This window comes from Manis pentadactyla, chromosome 4, assembly GCF_030020395.1.
Source record: "Manis pentadactyla isolate mManPen7 chromosome 4, mManPen7.hap1, whole genome shotgun sequence".
Lineage (NCBI taxonomy): Eukaryota > Metazoa > Chordata > Mammalia > Pholidota > Manidae > Manis > Manis pentadactyla.
Genome location: NC_080022.1, coordinates 175,313,882 through 175,328,915, shown reverse-complemented (window position 1 = coordinate 175,328,915; position 15,034 = coordinate 175,313,882). Strand labels below are relative to the sequence as shown.

Genomic DNA, 15,034 nt, shown 5'->3' with positions numbered 1-15,034 from the left:
ATGTGGGGTTTTTTCTTTCCTAGGAATGGCTACTGCTCTAGATCAGTACTCAATTTGCAATAGTAGAGTGATGACTAACACACAAGAGAAAGAAAAATATTCTTAAAAAGCATATAATACAGCCTCTACACATAAGCCAACTATTCATCTGGTGGTCAAAAAAAGAGTCAGATAAACTTGCAGGGTTAGACATACTGAGAAGCAATATTTCTTTCTAATGAATGCTATGAATGATATTTAAGGGATTTCTGAGGATAATTTTTATTACACACAGTTTTTACTTGATATGTTGACTTTATAACTAAACCTATGAATAAAATGTCCCCAAATGTGTGATGCCACCTCTAAATTATAATCTCAACATTTGAAAAAGATCATTTGCTGGTAGGGAGCTCTTCAGGGTGTTTTTATTGGTAAGTAGAATATAAAAGGCTATATTGAGTTACAAGATGTACACATCAAATCTTCTCACTTAACTCATTAAAGGAATATGAATTTAGGAAATTCACTAAATTATGTAAAAAAAAATCACTTCTAGAATAATCATTTTCAGAAGCCAGAAATATAGACTTTAACCAGAAAAGGAGAGAAAACATGGATGTTCAACCAACCCTGGTATATATCAGAATACTGCTCATTATGTTGTCTAAACAAACCAGCTCATTCACATACACAGACAATTCCAAAATAACCATATTTCTTTTTATTTTTTTTAATGCAAGGACATGAAAGAATGACACTGGGATGGTGTTTTTATAATAAAGAATATGTCCCTTGGAACACTCTGCCCTCTGGTGTTTAAATGTTCACCAGAGAGGGAGTATTCTGCCATGCTACATGTTCACTACTGTTACAGGCTAAATACATCAATTTGGGCACATAATTTTCTATAATGAGAAAAAATATGGTTTAGTATTACAACAAATTCTGTTATTATAATGTGAGTGCATATTTTGTGTTAAGCTTTACATGATCCCATACTATAATTTACCTCCTGTTTGGAGAGTCACTAAGAGGATTTCTTCTGAATCATGGATATTCACTTATTTGCCTTTCACGATGCTTTGTGACTGAGAAGTATTCATGATCACCAATATTATTTAGTCTTTATATTGAGAACATTTGCCACTTTTTAAACTGTTCACATTCCATAGCAGGTGGGCACATAAGCAAGTAGGGAAGACTGGGTCAATTAAATATAAAAATAGACTTCCTATGAACTATGGCATAAAATTGTGGTGAGTTTTCTGGGGAAGATCACAGAGGAAGCACAGACAATGAAAGATTTCTTTTTCTGTAATTTCATGGTTATCTGCCATGTTTAAAAATGATTCCCAACTCTCAGAACCACCACGGACTAGCTAAAATGGGTATCAGAAATTATTAACCAAGTGATTGCCAACTTTTTCCCATTAGGATTCTTTTATTACTTTTCTCACACACAGACTTACACTTTGAAAGATTTCATCTATCAAAAATTTTATTTATTAATTTAAACAAGGATGTAATAACTATTAGCTAGAGTTTCAAATAAATGAGTTGACTGATCACAGTAAGGTGATATAATTTCACCCAAAGCAAAAGCAAAATAGAGTAGCCTATGTAATTTTATGACAAGCAAATGTATATTTTGTTTTAGGCTTTTTTAAATACTGAGAATTACATCAGGGTATAGTATTGAATGTTACAGAGCTGAACGGTGGTAAGCATAATGATACTTAAAAATAACTGATATTGTTATTTTTAATATAAGTTTAATATCTCTAATAACTACATTTAATATAAGTTTAATATTTTTAATAAGTACATGTCAAATGTGCTTATATATTTGACACAGAGAAACTTTTTACACTCATTTCTATATTCCTTGAGTGTCATTATCCTTACTGTACATCCAAGGAAACAGAAGCTCAAAACAGTTCATCTATGCAGATAATGCAGCACATGTGTGAGTGTGGACTTTTAATCCAGTTCTTTGTCCAGGAAAGCCTAGGCTCTTGACCAGTATGGCACTATTGGTTCTTTCGGGCCCAAAGTTCTAAGCCTTTACTTGGCCATATTATAAATTTATCTACATCTTTATTCCACAGAGATTTATTGAAAACAAAATATTACCTTATGTGTTGCCGTTGTTAAACATTTTTCTCAATGTTAACTACCTGGCTCCTGTATTCCCTCGGATTAACAGGTTCCACCCACTTCCTGTGACATACAACAATTACCTACTGCTGGTCACCCTCATGTTTAGAGTCTAAGCCTCCACTCAGTGATTGCTACTAGACTGTATCTTACTAAATTGCCTTCTCCACCTCAGATCCTAGGTGTCCCTGGTTTAACCCTCCTTGGGACACCACTCCATTAGAAATGCGGATTAAAGTCCAATCTATATATTTTTAGGAAAGCATATTTCTAAAAATAAATGCAGAGAAAAGAAGCTATAAGCCAATAGTAATTCTGAAAGGGAATATATCTTGAGAGTATAGATTAAAAATTAACAAGTAACTTATATGACCACAGATGTATGGAAGAATATAAAGAAATAAATATGGCCATACCAGGAGTTTTTTGATAAAGATGGATTTGTGTCCAAAAGAGAAATATACACAGAGAGAAGAATATATTCAAAAGGTGAGGAGTGGAAAACCCTTTAATTGTATTGTCAAGGAAGAATAGAGTCCCAGCTGAAAAGAGCTATGTTTTTAAGATAGCAAAGAAGGATTATTGGGATATTTTTGGAATGAAAAGGTGGAAAGGGAAGGGCAGATCCAATGCATGGGAAAGATAATAAAAGTAATGATTTTGTTATAAGCTTCTATTTATTAAACAGCTGCTATGCGCTAAGCTCTTAATATCTCATTGACATACTTAATATTTTATTTCACCTGTATAAGGCCCCAGGAGGCAGAAATAACAACATGGATAATATTATAATACAGATAAGAAAACTTGCTCAAAGTAGTTAATTGCCTTGACCAAGGTCATACAGCTCAGAAGTGACAGGGTCAGGGCTTGAACCCAAGTATAACTGACTCCAACATTTGCCATCTTAACAAGCATTTGCCTCCAAGCAAGAGACATAGAACAATTAGTCAACCTTCATTTTCCTCTAATCTTCATTAAGAAAAAATTACATTTAACCTAAAAACAGAATAAATACTGTTAAGAAGTCACTGAAATCTGTTATGAGTTAAAAAACACATACTCAAAATCCAGACCTATACAACCTACATTTGAGTTCTAAGAGAACATGACAGGAATACGAAACTACTAAAATCAGTCTCTGTAAAACAATACAGGAAATTAGGAAGGCTATAGGACCAGAGGGCGGCAAAATATAGTTATTAAATAGTTTATATAAAATCATTACAAAAGGAAAAATACTAAATGCCAATAACGGGTCACAAAGAAAAGTAATTCCAAAATAATCTCATGTCCATCTTGATATGGTTACTAGACTAGACGGTGAGAGAAAAAACATAGACATAGTAGCATCTTGATATTGGACAGGTTTTAAACAAAGTTCCTTAAGCTAGGAAAAAGCATACATGATGGTGGCTTTCCAGGATATATAGCATCACCATGTGAAAGAGGAGGTTCATTTATATCATACAGTTCTAAAAGACAGTACTATAACTAATTGGTGGGAGCAGATTCCCATCCATGTAAATTAAAGTATTGACTGTCAAAACTATTCAACAAAGGAATAGGCTATGTTACAAAGCAGAAAGCTTGCCGTCATTCAGTTTCCACAGAATTCCAGTGTTTTCAAAAATTGCAAGATGATTATTCTTATGTGGAGAATATATCATAAGTACACTAAAGTACATAAGGCTACATAGACTAACATTATATATAGACTCTTTTTAATGTCAGAATAGCTTTAAATGTTTTTCGCAGGATGTCTCAGAAACAAGTCAATAATTCCATTTTTTCCATGATGAAAATAGTATTTTGGCTGTAGCTAGCATCTAAAATGAACTAGACTGCCACATAATCAGATTGGTTATTGTGACTTATTTACCACCTAAACTGGATTGCCACACAGTCATCCCAATCTATTGGCAGCAGTTAATTTTTAAATCAGGCTCCCAGTTTTTTTCCCCCCAACAGATTAGATAATAACCCATTTGACATCAGTATTTGAAGGTTATTCCTCCAAAAAGTAGAGGGATTTACTTAAGGCAATGAAACAAAGTACTTGAAGGTCATCTCCCAACGGCTCAAAACTTGTATTTGACAGATGATAAAAAGTCACCCAAATCTCTTTTAAAATAGTAATAATTATAGTTAACATTTATTGACTCTCTGTACTTTACATCAGACACTGTCTTATGAACTTTACGTGTACCAACTCATCCAAGTCTCCTAACAGTCCTCTGTGGTAAATATTATTATTATACCTATTTTAGAAAAAAGAAAGCTGAAGTACAAAGATGTAACAAATTTGCGTAAGTTTACATAGTTAGGAAATAGCAGCCAGGGTCCATTTTGTTACACTGCCTCAGGAGATTTTTGGATTCTACACATGGTAAAAAAATACAAACACTACAGAAGAATACAACAAATTTCATGTCACCCCTCTCCCATTTTGAATTAGTTACTGTATCTCCATCCTACCATCAACTGTACTTACGTGTGTGTGTGCATGTGTATCATCTTAAGACACAAATGGATTACCATCACTCATAAATATTTAGATTTTCATTTTTTACTACATAAACAATCCTACATATATACACAGAAACATACATATACATTTCAAAATGGTTCAACTTTAGTAGTAAAATAAACTCTCATCAGTACAAGAGCTGTGTCAAGGATTATGTGCATTACAATTCTGATACATATTGTCAAACTACCTTACAAAACTGCACCAATTTACAACCCCACCAATAATGTGAATAGTCAAAATTCAACTTTTACTAACCTTAGTGCATATAATAGACAAACAGTATAAATTTCGTAAGTGTTGAATGAATTACTGACACTCTTAATTATTTATATTTTAAGAAGTATGCTAAACAGCTTTATGGTATTATGAACAATAACACCTTGGAAAGAACACTCAATAAAAATCTAGAGAACTATAGTAATTCCATTACCACAGATAGTTGGGGCCAACAGTGTGTCTCTGCAGAACAGCACCACCCAGATAAACCAAATGAACCTTGAGGCTGAATCAACCTTTAGGTCTTCTAATTTCTCTTTATTACTTACACCATTTGGCTGCATCTTCTGTTACTTGAAATAAAAAAGTCTTAAATGATAATCCAGATGCCCTGGGTAAGTTATTTAACTTCTCTTAACCTCAATTTCTTCACTGGTGTAATGAGACAAGTTTGGAATTTAAGGGCCTGAGTATTAAATTTGGCTCTGACAGCTTCCTGGTAGTTATTATTTTGAGTAAGACATTTTACCTTGCTAAGACTTAATTTACTCATCTATAAAATGGAGATACATGTGCACAACACAGGAGCTACTATATCTATGTCAAACAGCAGGCATTCAAAAGAGAATTATCATTATTATTATTATTATTATGCAATAAAAAGTATGACTTTTAAAACACGCGAAGTTTTAAAGTTCAAAGTGGTATCTAATGTTAAAAGCAATTTTTAAAAACTTCTCACCAAATTTAAATGTTTTGTTAACAATAACAACTAACATACTTTGAGCACTTAATATTTGCCAAACATAGTTTTAATCAAGCAGTAAACACTGTGATCATTACTGATGGGTAGGCATGACTACCCATGAGGTGACATGTATTGTTAGCCTCATTTTATAGTCAAAGAAATAAAAACGCATGTTAGTAAAGTGACTTTCTCAAAGCTGGAATACAAACTCAAGCAGTATGACCACAGAGCCTCTTTCTCTCTTAACCACTTTATTGTATTAACTTGTTTTTGTATTGAATACAGTGAAGTATATATACATATTTAAAAATTTGTTTTCAAGCTCCAAATTACATGTGTTTATTTTTAAGCAGGCCTTTCCCCACTCTTGTCCCATGAAGACTAAAGATAAGTCTAAGTATTTGGAAAAGAAGGGACCTCTTTCTGTAAATGGATCTTCATATACACTTGTATAAAGGTCTAAGATAGTATGTTGAGAGTATAAAGATTATATAATAACTATGATAGGAAAAGGTTACTCCTTCATTATATCTTACAAAATAAAACAAAAAAATTGTAATTATTTGTCTTTTCACAACTCTATTAACCGTTAGAAGTTAAGGATCTATTAAAAGATCAAAAATACATATATGAGGTTAACAAACATGGGATACTCCAGGTCCCTCATACTCTATTCTTTACATACTTGCCAATGAGGTCTTACCAAAAGGTAACTCAGAACATATTACTCCCCATTCCAGCTCTGTGTAATAGCCTACAGAGTAGGCCTCCTTACCACAACCCTAAAAACTCTGGCTTCTGCCTATTCTTTCAATTATTTTCTACTATTCCCCCTGACTTATTCTGCTGAAGCCATATTTGCCTTCTTTCTATTCCTTAAACATGCCAATGCTGCTTTTTTCTGCTTTCGTACTTTTGTTCTGGCTGTTCCCTCTGCCTGGAAGGCTCTGATCCCAGATCTTCCCATGGCTGTCTTCTTTGTTAGTCAAACTTCAGTTCAAATATCTACTCCTCTAACCGACCACTCCAAAGAATGAAACTCTACCTTCACACCAATGTCTTTCTCTGCCTATTTTATTGCCTTCATAGTACTTGTCTATATCTAAAATTATAATATTTATTTATTGGTTATACATTTATTATCAGTCTCCCTCCCAACTGGAATATAAATACTTTGAGGCCTTAACTGTCTCTTACCACTCTATCAACTGTATGTGCCTGGCATATTGTAGACCCTAAGCAAATATTTGTTGAATGATTAAGTAAAAAGGACAGAAGAGTAATAAGCAAACTCCCTTGACTATAGCACAGGTAGGGAGCTAAATATTAGAAAGTCAGAAAGAAAATAGAGCAAGATGACTATTCTGACCCTACTCATTCAGTTGGTTGGTAATAATGAATACAAGGAATATAAGACACTTTGACGTTTAAATGCATGGAACTGGCTAAATGAGTAAGTGTAGTCCCAGTGGCTGGATGCATATTGTTGCATTAATTTGGAAGACATTTCCTTATGGTCTACTAATCTTTCTCCATCCAACTTTCTTTTTATTTATTTATAACAAAATATAATTAGAAAAGGAAAGATGGATAATGAATAATCTACTAAGATTTTTAATTTAAATTTCAAAGTAATTTCATACTAGGTTAGACCAGAAAATTCTTATCATATCTGCTTCACTTGGCAGAAATTGATCACAGAAAAATCGTGGCATCCTCTTTCAGGAGACAGATGTCTTTCATTCAGAAATTTAAAAATATATTCTCAATCTTTAAATTCTTGGATACTTGACAATCTCTTCAGTAAATAAAACAAAACTACTTGAGAGGCTGCATACACTTCAAACACTGTAAAGTTAAAACTGAATAATTTATACATGGAATTATTCAAGCATACCTCTTATTACTGTTTCCCTGTATCCCCTCTGTGATATTAGGTATATTACTGACTTTGTTATTAAATGCATTTATCTTTTAATAAAGGTTGCCTATTTAAGTTGAAGTTCACACTGGGATAAGCAAATGGGATTAGGAAAACAATATTTTCAAAACTTCAGGCAATCCAGCTCACTTTACAAGGAAACTGAACTTTTCTTGCTATTTCTTCCAACATATATGGTAAAATGAAGTACACCACTTGACAGCCATCAGATTTTGTTATTTATATTTTCAGTAATCAACAGCACCTTAAGCTGCAAGGGGGGATTTCTAAATAATGAAATTTTATTCAAGCCAAATCACATAAAATTTATCCTATTTTTAGATATCACAAGGAAATAAGTATTCTAGTAAAATGTTACTATTTTGCCAATTTTTATCTAATGACCAAAGAATCAAAGTGGACTTTGACTCAGTTACTTTAAGATGCCTTAAAAAACAACATAAGAAGCATGACTTACAGTTTATATAACTTGTAAAGAGACATGACTTAAGCTTTGTGGAACTATGAAACAAATGTTACTATTTTAATGAAAACTATAGTGCAAAAGTTTCATTCAAATTAGATGGAACAGTCTAAAGAACCCATTTCCCACTGTCACCTCTTATTTTCTTTTGAATTGTCATATGACAATCAAACCTCCCTACTATCTAACTCAATGCCAGACACAGAGGAAGTAGTCAATAATCCTTTGGGAATGACTTAATTTCTTGCCTCCATCCATGTACACATAACCCATCGATATCAGTCAACTTACTGACACTGGATATATACTGATAATGTTAAAAGCTTAAATGGACAAAAGTTCATTTAGTAAAGACAATTTCATATCTAGCAACTTGACCTGAATGGGTAGTACCTATTGTGAGATTATATTAAATCAATGCAATCTACAATTAATGAATTATAGTAAATATCCTAAGAAGCCAGAGGAATGTACAATGAAGAGAAAAATATCTAAGTCAGCTTTAAAAAACAGATATGAAATACAAAAATTAGGATTTCAAACAAAAATGTGACTAATGTACCTTTGCTGAATTATGAAGATCTTATTATCCTAAAATTATAATTATCTCCATCTGTTAATCTGACATGAACAAGCTGATATATGAAATCAGAACAACAGTGTATTCTGGCAAAATTAGAAATTTCCTGAAAGCCTAGAAAAATAACTCCTCAACAGATGGATCATTTAGAAAATAAATATATCAACCTGTACTGAGTACTATTCTAATTCCTTAAATTAAAATCAGTAGGAGCTCCACTTTTCAAGTCTGTGACATTAGGAAGGCCAAAATGGAAAATCCTAAAGATGCACATAAACATATCGGATATGACCTAAAGTGTCATACTACAGGTTTCCTGTTAAACATACTAAATTTAGGTAAAGTCCTTACCAGTTAACTTCTTCACAGGTTGGAGCCGAACACTGATAGACTGATGTGTGAGTAAGGGGGAGGATGGAAGAGAGCGAGACATGCCCTCCATAATCCGAATGTGCTGCATACCTTCACTCACTGGAAGTGGTGGGACGGCGTAGTCTGGTTCAAAAGCACAGTCGCTTTCTGTGGAGATGCCACCTGTTAGACAGAAGGGGATGGAACAAAAGAGCTGTGAGAAAAGATTCTTCTTATTCTATTAAATTTTATCTTTTAAGGTGATTCAGAACAGTACATGCTGATAATGATCTTCATTATAACAAGCCAAATAAAGGTAATTTCAACACATATATATTCATCTCTAAACTTACTGAGTACTTCACTCCAGGTCTACCTGGGTACTTCACTCCAAGCCTAGCACTAGGAAACTGAACATGGGAAGAATAGGGTTCCTCCTTGTAGGGGGCTTATTGTCTCCTGAATGACACAGTCATATAAAAAATTATTACAATACAATGCAATAAATGTTACAAGGACAGCAATGATCTTCAATTTTTTTTTTCCAAATGAGAAAAACATGAAAGAAGATAGTTACCATCTGCTAGACAATCCAATATGTGCAACTGCTAGTAGGATCACTGTTTCTTACTACTTTTCTCCAAGAAAGTACATGAAAACACAAGTGAATAATATATTATTTTATGGTAATCTCTAAATCTGCTCTAACATTAAAAAAATAATAAAGTACATGCTGTTTCCTTCCACTTACGTACTGGTGACTTCTACTTCTGGTAATGGCAGATTATGTACTCAGACCAACTTTTCCCTAAGAAAAACTAGAACTATATATACTTTTAACATCTTGAAGGCAATGCAGAGTTAACAGCAAGATTAAGAATTCAAGGGAAAGACTGAAGCCTGCCTGCCATCTAGGTCTACTTTTTCTTAGTGGCAACTAAGAGGCTAAGGCACTATTGACAGTTTTATAGAGCTGGGAGATCAAACAATTGAAATGCAAGGAGAACCAAAGTGCAGAGGGGAAGCTGGTAAAACTCCAACACTTGTTTGGAAGCCCAAAGGGCTATAGTCTATGAGTTAAGTATGAAGTAAAACTAGACTGGCCTTTGCAGGACGTAAAGTCAGCTCCAAATGTCCACCAAGGCAATCTTGGATTGTTACTGCCTGCCAAACACACACACAAATCATCTAAGAGGAAAACAACATCATACATCTCAAATTATTTCAATGATTTTTCAGTATCTGGCCCTTAACAGTAACAAAGAAGTAAGATGACAGAAGCTATAACTTGAAAGACGTAAATCAGAAAGATCATACACAAGACGATCTCAGACGACACAGACTATGTAACAATGAGGCACAGAATTTAAAGTAGTATTTTTAATATCAAAAAGATTAATATACTTAGGAATAAATTTAACCAAGGAAGTGAAAGATCTGTACACTGAAAATTATGTAAGACAATGACAAAAGAAACTGAAGAAGATACAAATTAATGGAAAGATATCTTGTGTTCATGGACAGGAAGGATTAATATTGTTAAAATGTCCGTATTTTCCAAAACGATCTACAGACCCAATGCAATCCCTATCAAAATTACAATGGCTTTTTCACAGAAATAGAAAAACAATCCTAAAAAGTGTATGGAACTACAAAAGACCCTGAATAGCTAAAGTAATCAAGTAATCTGGAGAATGAAGAACAAAAGTGGAGGCACCTGATTTCAAATTATATTACAAAGCTAGAGTAATCAAAACAATTTGGTAGTAGTATAAAAACAGACACAGACCAATGTTAACAGAAAAGAGAACCTAGAAATAAACCCAAGTATAAACCCACCCTAATTTTCAATAAGGGTGTCAAGAATATACAATGGTTGGAAAGGACAGTCTCCTCAATAAAAATAATGTTGAGAAAACTGGAGAGCCACATGCAAAAGAATGGCAATGATCCTTTATCTTACACCATATACAAAAACCAACTGGAAATGGGTTAAGGCTTAAATAAGACCTGAAACTGTAAAATTCCCAGAAGAAAACATAGGGAAAATCTTCTGGAAGTTGGCAATGACTTTTTTGGATTAGACACAAAAACACAGGCAAGAAAACCAATAAACAGGTGAGACTGTATTACATTAAAAAATTTCTGCATACTGAAGGAAATCATCAACAAAATGAAAAGGCAACCTACCAAATAGGAGATTTCTGTAAACCATGTATCCAATAAGGGGTAAATAAGCAAAATATGTATGGAACTCATACCCAATAGCAAAAAAATATCCCTATTAAATATGAGCAAAGGGCCTGAATAAACATTTTTCCAAAGACACATAAATTGCCAACAGGTACATGAAAAGGTGTTTGGCATCACTAATAATCAGGGAAATACAAATCAAATCAATAGATGGGTTGAAAAACAGATTCAACACAGATGAAGAGAGATTAAGTAAACTAGAAGATGAAATGTTTGTGCATCAAAGGACACTATCAAGACAGAGAGAAAAAACAACAACCCCTAGAATGGGAGAAAATATTTGTGAACCATGTATCTAGAATCCAGAATAAAGAACTCCTACAACTCAACAGCAAAAAGACAACACAGTTTAAAAATGGGCAAAAACTTAAATAGACATTTCTCTAAAGAAGACATACAAATGGATGATATGCAAGTGAAAAAATATTCAACATCACTAATCATTTAGAAATGCAAATCAAAGCCACAATGAAATGCTACTTTACACCAAGTAGGATGGCTATTTAAAAAAAATGGACAACAAAGAAATGTTGGTGAGGATGTGAGAAATTAGAATCCTCATTCATTGCTGGTGGGAAATTTAAGATGGTACAGCTGCTGTGTAAGAACAGTTTGGCAGTTCCTCAAAAAGTTAAATACAGAATTACCATAAACCCTGCCATCCTCATTCTATGTATACACCCAAAAGCAATGAAAACAGGTTCTCAAGCAAAAACCTAAACATGACCATTCATAGAAGCAATATTCCTAATAGCCAAAAACTAGAAACAATTCAAATATCATAAACTGGTGAATGGATAAACAAAATGTGGTATATCTATACAATGGAATATTAATTAGCAATAAAAAGAATGAAGGCCTGATTCATGCAACAATATTGATAAGCCTTAAAAACATATGCTAAATGAAAGAAGCCAGACACAAAAGGCCACATGTTGTAAGATGCCACTTACATGAAATATTCAGAACAGGAAAATCCAGAGAAAATGTAAATTAGTGGTTGCCACGGACTACAAGAAGGGAATAATGGAGAGGCTACTTTGTAAGTACATGGTTTCATTTGGCACAATGGATTAGATTGTAGTGATGGTTGAACAATGTTGTAAAAAAGCCCCTGAATTATATAACTTAAAATAGATAAAATGGTGAATTTCACCTCATAAAAGTTTTATGTAGATATTTATCATCTACTCACACATTTATTCAAACCAGAAGCCTAGTACTCACTGTGAATTTCTTCCGGACATCTCTTTGCAACAACTGCATTAACAGTTATGCAGAATATCAACCTAAAACAGATTTCAAATCTGCCACATTCTCTCCATTTCTACCACTACCAAAGTCCACAACACTATTAGCTTTCCCCCAAACTTCTGTTGGTAGAAATCTAGGATTTATTCTGTATCCTTGGATCTGGGAATTTTTACCAGGATACATCTTAACTTTTTTCTTGTCATTAGTCTCTGGGTCCCTTCCTTTACTGTGCTGGCTAATTCTTCTCTTCCAACTGTTCTTTCTTTTCTCTCTGGAACTGTGATCAGATGGATACTGTATCCTGTAGACCTATTTTTCGAGTCTTTTTCTCTCATAATGGATTTCCAGTCCTTGGACTTTCATGAATAGACTTGAAACTGATCTATATGGAATCATAACATTTTACGGGTTTACAAACAAAGAAGCATGCCATCAGTATAATTCCCTGAGGAATCCTTTTATGGAGAAACAATATCTCTTGATGCATGCATCCAGTTTAGTGAAGCACCTCTTGTTCATTTGAAATGTTCCAATGTTAAAACTTAGCTGATAATTTTAGAATCTAATAACACTCCTTAAGGAATAATACTGTAATCAGTCTAGTCTGGATGTCCTAGTTTACATTTCTGCTTAAAAACATTTTCCTCCATCTCTTCTGTCCTATATGACATTCTTGAACTCATTTTGGATACAGAGAAAAAACTAAAAGTGTATGTTTCATGTAAAGAAAAGCACTGGTCAGCATTCATTGAATTTGTACTAATTTTTCTTGGGTAACTAACAACCTCAAAATCTCAGTAACCTACAAAAACATTTACTTTCATGCTCATGGGACTGTATATTGACTGTGGGTTAGCTGATCTAGTTTGGCTATCAGGTTCAGAACTGATAATATATACACTAATGTGTCTTCAATATTGGTCCTAGTCAATAATGATCATGGTAGATCAATAGGAGTGCAGGAGGCCAAGTCAAATCAGAGGAACATATTTAAGACCTCTGTTCACTAATATTCCATTTGTTTCATTTCAGCAGGAACTACTATAAAGTTGCACAGCAAAAGGAATGGATGTATAATTTATAACAGGAAGTGAAAAATAGGAATCCAATTTACTAAACACATAAGAAGATATTTACTGGTATGCCAAATTACTCAGTCTTTATCTTCTACCTTTTTTTTTTCCTACCACTTTTTCTGCTTCAACCAAACAAAAGTTGTTGAAATAATGTGATGGAGATATGGTAGAGTAAAATAAACTGTTAGTTTGACAGAAAAAATTCAGTTATGCTGGACACCTGGTGATTAAATATTCGTAAGTTGAACTAAAAAAGCACAGGGATATCAAGTATATGGACACTGAAGAAATGTTAGGAGTTATAATGATTCAATAAAAATTTCAGTTATCACTAAGTCTTATATTTAATACAGGTTATTATTAGATACTAAAGTTCAAATTAATAAAGAAATTCTTTAGTTTAAGGCAATACCTATATTAAACAAATGCTGTCTAATTTTTCAAGTTATATAAATAAGCACAAATAAAACTTATAAACCAAAAACCTCTAGCACGATAACTCATTGAACTATACACATGATTGGAGAATTTTTCAGTTACATGTTACACTTTAATAAAAGTTTATTTTTTAAAAGTACACAGAAAAACAAAACAAAACATAGCATAGTGATAAACTAGCCCCTAGACTCAAAGGGCTTTTACATATTTCAGAACAAAAGGGTTTTGCCTAAATTATTCCAAAGATGCTTTTAACTCAAGGCTTATATCATTCTGTGACTCAGTAATATTCTCAAACGTCCATACATTAGGCAGAAAATAGGCCAGGTGAAGTGTGAGAACTTGTACAGGGTCATGTAGTCAAACAGCATGACTGCCTATGCAGAAAATTCTAAAGACTCTACCAAACAATGCTACTAGAAAAGTAAATTAGTTAAGCAAACTCTAGGGTTAAAGAGTCAATATACAATTAAGTGTCTTTCCATTGTTGGTGGGAATGTAAATTGTGCAGCCACTATGGAAAACAGTATGGCAGTCCCTCAAAAACTTAAAAATAGAAACTCCATGCAGCCCAGTAATTCCACTTCTGTGTATTTACCAAAGGAAACAAAATCACTAGTTCAAAAAGATATATGCACTCCTATGTTTACTGAAAATTATTTATAATAGCCAAGATTTGCATGCAACCTAAATGTCCACTGATAGATTAATGGATAAAGAAGATGTGGTACATATATACAGTGGAGTAATAACCATAAAAAAGAATTAATCTTGCCATTTTTGTGACAGCATGGATGGACCTAAAGTCTATGATGCTAAGTGAAATACAAGTATCATATGATTCTTGTGGAATCACATATGTGGAATCTAAAAAAAAAAACAATGAAAAAGAAAACGGAAACAGACTCATAAATACAGAGAATCATCTGGTGGTTGCCATAGGAAAGGGGGTTGGGGATAGGCAAAAGACATGAAGGGAATAAAATGGCCCCTAAAACAAGCAATATCAAATATAACATATATAATAACAATGCATAATTT

At 33.3% G+C, this 15,034-nt stretch overlaps 1 protein-coding gene across 9 annotated transcripts in view; it reads right to left on the bottom strand.

Moving 5' to 3' along the window:
- The window catches only part of TANC2 (tetratricopeptide repeat, ankyrin repeat and coiled-coil containing 2), a 376,540-nt gene that overhangs the window by 206,011 nt on the left and 155,495 nt on the right, over window positions 1-15,034 (bottom strand). For 5 of the 9 annotated variants that reach the window (XM_036899778.2, XM_057501594.1, XM_057501595.1 and 2 more), the window contains exon 4: window positions 8,973-9,155. In XM_036899778.2, coding sequence (XP_036755673.1) covers window positions 8,973-9,155 — 183 coding nt within the window. The remainder of the gene's footprint in view (window positions 1-8,972; window positions 9,156-15,034) is intronic. The other 4 variants (XM_057501598.1, XM_057501599.1, XM_057501600.1 and 1 more) reach the window with 1 other exon arrangement.